Source organism: Dasypus novemcinctus, chromosome 13 (genome assembly GCF_030445035.2).
Source record: "Dasypus novemcinctus isolate mDasNov1 chromosome 13, mDasNov1.1.hap2, whole genome shotgun sequence".
Taxonomy (NCBI): domain Eukaryota; kingdom Metazoa; phylum Chordata; class Mammalia; order Cingulata; family Dasypodidae; genus Dasypus; species Dasypus novemcinctus.
The window spans coordinates 88,661,578-88,668,071 of NC_080685.1; the positions used below are offsets into that span (position 1 = coordinate 88,661,578).

General features: G+C 54.4%; 1 protein-coding gene across 1 annotated transcript; it reads left to right on the plus strand.

Annotated features, from left to right (window-relative positions):
• Window positions 1–342: 342 nt before the first annotated feature.
• BTG2 (BTG anti-proliferation factor 2) lies at window positions 343–5,290 on the plus strand. The gene is made up of 2 exons (XM_058274988.2): window positions 343–635; window positions 2,823–5,290. The coding sequence occupies exons 1-2, from the start codon at window positions 482–484 to the stop codon at window positions 3,155–3,157; spliced, it is 489 nt and encodes a 162-aa protein (XP_058130971.1). The 5' UTR covers window positions 343–481; the 3' UTR covers window positions 3,158–5,290.
• Window positions 5,291–6,494: the final 1,204 nt, after the last annotated feature.

Sequence of the window (6,494 nt, forward strand, 5' to 3'; positions counted from 1 at the left end):
GACGGGCGGAGAGGAGAGGTCAGGGTATCCCCAGCGTGGAACAAATTGGGAGCTATCTGCCTCCGCTGAGAGCTTTCGGCCCCTCCCCGGCCCCCGTTTCGGCACCCGCCTCTCCAAGCTCGGGAGCCGGGCTCGGGTTCCCAGCACTGACGTCAGCGGGCGATGACCTCATGCCGAGGCGGCGGCGGGGGCGGGCGCGAGCGGCCGCGCTCGGGGCGGGCCGGCGGCGGCGCGGGGCGGGGCGCAGCGTCCGGCCTCGCCCCCATCCGCTCGCGCGGGCCAATGCGCGCCTCCGCCGGCCTCCCCGCCGCCGCCGACGGTATGAAAGGCGCGGCCCGGGGACAGTCCGGGCAGAGCTGGAGCGGCGACCAGGGCAGCCGGGGCCGCCTGTTGCAGCGTCCGAGCCCGTCCACCCGCGGCGCGTGCCACCCGGAGGCCCCCCCTGCTCCTCCCCACCTCTGCCCCGCGAGCCGCGCACGACATGAGCCAGGCGCGCTGGACCGCGGAGAGGCCCGACATGCTGCCGGAGATCGCCGCCGCCGTGGGCTTCCTCTCCAGCCTGCTGCGGACCAGGGGCTGCGTGAGCGAGCAGAGGCTGAAGGTGTTCAGCGGGGCGCTCCAGGAGGCGTTAACAGGTGAGCGCACGCCCAGGGTCCCCCCGGCGCGAGCAGCGCCCCGTCCCCATCTCCGCTGTCTGGGGAGCAGACCCTTGTCCTGGGGTTCAATCCGGAGTCCCCAGCTTATGCCTCCGAAGACGGGGTGCACTAGAGGTGACAAAGCCCGGCCGCCCGAGGTGTTCCTTACAGGGAAAGAGGTCACAGTTGAGCCTTTTCTACAACTTTGAGACCGCACCGAGGCTCCTCCCGGCGGAACGGCGCTGCGTCGTGCCTCGGCCCTCCCGGTGGTTGACCCGCTTGGAGTTGGAATCCGGGCCGCTTGGAGTTCCCTGTGGTCCCCTTCGCCGTCTGCCTCCTAGCGTAGTACCCGAGCGAGCCTCGTAGCTAGGAAGGCGGTCACCCCGCTCCGCGGGCGGGAGTGTGGGCGTGTGGGAGCTACGGGAGGGTGGGAGAGGTAAGCAGCCCCCCGACTGGGAGAGACCTGTGCCTCCCAGCTCTCCTCTAGCCGTTTGCCTGTGTCGGCGGGCGGTCCCGGGCAGCGATAACCATCTCCAACATGCCCACACATATGCTCCCTTCTGAGGAACAGTAAGTGTTCTGCGGAAACTACCCAGTGTTTGATTCTTGGAGCCACTGCTAAGGTTCTCTGATTCCGAGGGCACACAGTGGGAGACCTGGTAACTTGCTGTGAACCCCTACAGCGTTGGAAGTCCTGCCCACAGGCCAGACCGTCTCACCCCTCCCTTCTCAAATTGAGGATGTGCCAAAAGCAATACACTGGCCACCACGGGGAGCCCCAGACACACACACACACACACACAACTGGCCACCATGGAGAACCCCAGACACACACACACACACACACACACAACTGGCCACCACGGAGAGCCCCAGACACACACACACACACAACTGGCCACCACGGAGAGCCCCAGACACACAAACACAACTGGCCACCATGGAGAGCCCCAGACACACACACACACACAACTGGCCACCATGGAGAGCCCAAGACACACACACACACACAACTGGCCACCACGGAGAGCCCCAGACACACACACACACACACACACAACTGGCCACCACGGGGAGCCCCAGACACACACACACACAACTGGCCACCATGGAGAGCCCCAGACACACACACACACACAACTGGCCACCAAGGAGAGCCCCAGACACACACACACACACACACAACTGGCCACCACGGAGAGCCCCAGACACACACACACACACACAACTGGCCACCACGGGGAGCCCCAGACACACACACACACAACTGGCCACCATGGAGAGCCCCAGACACACACACACACACAACTGGCCACCAAGGAGAGCCCCAGACACACACACACACACACACACACAACTGGCCACCACGGAGAGCCCCAGACACACACACACACACAACTGGCCACCACGGAGAGCCCCAGACACACACACACACACACAACTGGCCACCATGGAGAGCCCCAGACACACACACACACACACACACACACACAACTGGCCACCATGGAGAGCCCCAGACACACACACACACACACAACTGGCCACCACGGAGAGCCCCAGACACACACACACACACACACAACTGGCCACCATGGAGAGCCCCAGACACACACACACACGCAACTGGCCACCACGGAGAGCCCCAGACACACACACACACAACTGGCCACCATGGAGAGCCCCAGACACACACACACACACAACTGGCCACCACGGAGAGCCCCAGACACACACACACACACACAACTGGCCACCACGGGGAGCCCCAGACACACACACACACACAACTGGCCACCACGGAGAGCCCCAGACACACACACACACACACAACTGGCCACCACGGGGAGCCCCAGACACACACACACACACACAACTGGCCCCCACAGGGAGCCCCAGACACACACACACACACACAACTGGCCACCATGGAGAGCCCCAGAGCCCTGGATCCCCCCTCCCCCAGCGCCACACACACACACACACACACACACCTATTCTTATAAAGTTTTCTAGAGTGGTAGAAGGATTTTAGGGAGGTCCTGGAGCCGAGGAGAAACCATCTTGTTTATTTAACTCACTGGGCCCCTTTCTCTCCTCCTGTCCCCCCATCCTGATCCCAACCTTGTGGTGGCACCTGTGGCCCAGTTGGTCTAACCAGAGTATCTCCCTCTTGCCCCCTCTCTGCAGAGCACTACAAACACCACTGGTTTCCTGAAAAGCCGACCAAGGGCTCTGGCTACCGCTGCATCCGCATCAACCACAAGATGGACCCCATTATCAGCAAGGTGGCCAGCCAGATCGGACTCAGCCAGCCCCAGCTGCACCAGCTGCTCCCTAGTGAGCTGACCCTGTGGGTGGACCCCTTTGAGGTGTCCTACCGCATCGGGGAGGATGGTTCCATCTGTGTCCTGTATGAGGAGGCCCCCGTGGCCGCCTCCTATGGGTTCCTCACCTGCAAGAACCAGATGATGCTGGGCAGGAGCAGCCCCTCGAAGAACTACGTGATGGCCGTCTCCAGTTAGATGCCCTGCCCCCACCCCAGCACTCTGCTGTGCTCGTTCTGCCGCGACAACAGGCCACTGCATACCTCAACCTGGGGAACTGTATTTTTAAACAAAGAGCTATTTATATATATATATTATTATTTTTTTTTTTACAAAAAGGAAAAAAAAAAACCAAAAGATTTTTTAAAGAAAAAAGTCCTTCAAGGGAGCTGCTTCTAAGTGGCCTCCCCAGGTGCCTTTGGAGAGAACTGTTGTGCACTTAAGTCTGGGAGCCAGTGTCTGCTGTGGGAGGGGGAGTGGCTGGGGGTGAGGTGAGAGAAGCTTGGCCAGCCCCCCCGGGAAGATGTAAAAGGGAGCAACCAAGGTTAGCAACTGTGAATGAGAGAGGTCGGGATCTGCCCTGGTGCAAAAAGAGAGGCCCAGTTCAAACCTCTCACTCTTCCGACCTGGACACCTGCGTTCCTGGCCTGGCTCTTACTCAGGGGCATTCAAGCCTGGACCTAAACAATATGATGTTGCCTGTTTTCTCTTTTCTCTTTCTGATGAGATCCTGGGCAGAGAATGAAAAGGCCTCTCCTCATTTCTTCTGTTCTAAGCAGCTTTTCTTGAGACCATGACTTGTTTCTAATTCCACCCTCAGGGGCCTATAGATGTTGCTCCCCTTCTGTGACTCTGCCTTTTGTTTGGGGGGTTGGGGGAGTAAGGCAAGGGTTGGAGGTCTTAGGGGGTGGGATGGAAGGGAACTCTGCACAAAACTTTGCTTTGCTATATGCTGCTCCGTGTGTATGTGTGGCAAATAATTTGGGGGTGATTTGCAATGCAATTTTGGGACCCAAAGAGTATCCACTGGGGGCGTTTTTTTTTTTTTGGCCAAAACCCTTCTTTTTGGAACCATACAAAAGTCCTGATGCTGCTGCTATTATGCCTTTGAGAGGTGACTCAAAAGCTACAGGGAACTCTAGGTCCTTTATTACTGCCTTCTTTTCAAAAGCACAACACTCCTTCCCTCTAACCCTCCCTTCTCTCCCCCTCTGGTTTGGCCATGGAGCTACCCCCTTTTCTAGGACTAGAGTTCTCAGTCACTGTGCAATACGGCTTCCTGGGTCCCAGGAGGGTCTGGAGGAGAACTGGCTCTCAGAGCCTCCTGGTGCCCTGGTGGACTTTGGAAACCATCTCTCCCGCTGTCCTCGGGATTATGGCTGGCTGGTCTGCCTTGCAGGTACTCCTTGGCTGAGTGGGAGAGTGCCCCAAATTCTGCAGGAATACTTGGTATTCCTGTAGGGCTGACACTAAAAGCCAAACCTGGGGCATTGTTTCATCCCCCTGGTGCTCAGAGCACCCGTGATAGAGGTTGCTGTCTCTCTCAGTACCATCCCAATTTGTCCATAGACTTGTGCAATATTTACTGTTCTGGGTTGGAGAAAAATGGAAAATTATCCTGGGAAGAAGTCCCCTTCATTTTCTCAGTGACATTGGCGGAGGGGTTCTCAGAAGGCCTTGGGTTTCCCAAACCGAATCACCTTAAGAAGGATGTAGCTAGAGCATCTGGACAACTTGGCTACCCTCCTCCCGTTTGGCCCTTAGTGAAGAAGCTCCCTCCCTCTACCTCCAGGCCCCCCTCCCCACTGCCAGGCCCCATTCCTGGGTTTCTTAACTACCCAATTCTGACTCCAAAAGGTGCTATTTACTAAACAATCTCCCCACCCATTCCTGCCAGTTCTGCCTCCTGTTCAACACCACAGCTGCCTTCCCAGACCCGGCTTCCAGTCTTTATTGCTTTAAAGTTAATTTTGGGCCCACAGACCCAAGAGCTCATTTTCTGGCCTGTGGGTTAAAACAAAGCTGTGAATCACTGCAGATTGTGTCCTTGCCTATTGTCTGCAAACAGGTCCCTGAGTTTTAAAGAAGCAACCTAATCATTTCTTCTTTTTGATGTTCACTTTAAAAACAAAAAACCCCAGAGCTGGACTGTTGAGCAGGCCTGTCTCCTATTAAGTAAAAATAAATAATGGTAGTACATTTGTAAGCTATTCTGACAGAAAAGACAAAGGTTACTAATTGTAAAATAGTGTTTTTATATGGAAGAATGTACAGCTTTATGGACAAATGTACACTTTTTTTTGTTACTTTAATAAAAATGTAGCAGATGAAGCCTTGTGTATAGATGGTAAAATTACTACATCACTAATTTGCATTTCGTTCTCAGGTCCAAATCCTTTTCTTGTGTCTCAGTATTTCTCTTAAGTTGTATGCAGGAGACCAAAAGGATATGGCTGGAAGAAAAATCTAGTTGTGACTGAGCTCTTTCCAAGCACCTTCTTTCTTTTCCTCCTTGGGTGTATATACTAACCCGTCCCTAGGAAAATGCTAAAAAGGACAGGGTTCTTGTACTCTGAGCATTGCCTGGTCCAGCCACCCTGTTCTTGTTAGGCCTTACTTTCACCCATTCATTCATTAAACAAGCATGTATGGTCAGTAAGTACTAGTCATTTAAATTTTTAAAAATAGTTAAGGCACAGCCTCTTTCTCAGACTGAGGGTGGTGAGCAGGGGACACTAAGACTCCTTCCAGGCCCAGGTAGAGTTGTTTGGTGAAATTCCTGGTAAAGGTTCTGTTGCCATCTCAGGCTGCCATTTGCTACCTGCGGTTCTTGTTTTATTATGAGAACATTTGGGCCTCAGGAGGTGTGCACTGGAGCTATATGTGTAGCTGAATGAGTTCATAAGTTAGCTAAAAGTCAGCTACTTCTGGCAGCAAACACCGGTATGAGAGCCAAAGGTTTGTTACCAATTTATAACTCCCATTGGCTGTATGGATAGAATCTATACAAGGAAATAAGACCAGCCTTCACCATCCCCTTTCTTGGCTTTTTTCCATAAGGTTTTGACAGGCTTCCCCACCCCACCCCACCTGCTGGCTCAGCAGTTCCCACTGGGTTTCACAAATACATTTTTGACCTGGGCAAAGCAACTTTTTATTGTTTGTTTTCCCTTGGGCATAGGTGGGCTATCTCTAAATTTTGAGAGTGTTGATTCTTGAACAGTGGTAAATTGCCATGCCCCGCCACCCCACCCCTATTCATTTCTCGTCCTACTTCCATTACCCTCATCAGAACACATGCGGCTTGCCCTAAGTATGCAGGGTCAGAAGTAGGCCAGGGAGGTTTGTGTGTGGTATGTCTATATGGGGGAGGTGGGTGGAAATAGGTGAGCTGGGGCATGGGGAGAGGGGAGGCCAGCTTATTTGTATCTAGAATTGGTTACTGGGACTCACTTATGTCAAGGAGTTGTATTTAAAGTAGTGGTCCCATTTTCATTTGTAACCTCTAGTACAAATGTCCTAGGCACTCATTTAT

Bases quoted from the DNA above. Each gene is read 5' to 3' on its own strand.
- BTG2 (XM_058274988.2), top strand. From the start codon at position 482: ATGAGCCAGGCGCGCTGGACCGCGGAGAGGCCCGACATGCTGCCGGAG. The intron at 636-2,822 runs GTGAGCGCACGC...CCCTCTCTGCAG, and splicing joins GCTCCAGGAGGCGTTAACAG to AGCACTACAAACACCACTGG.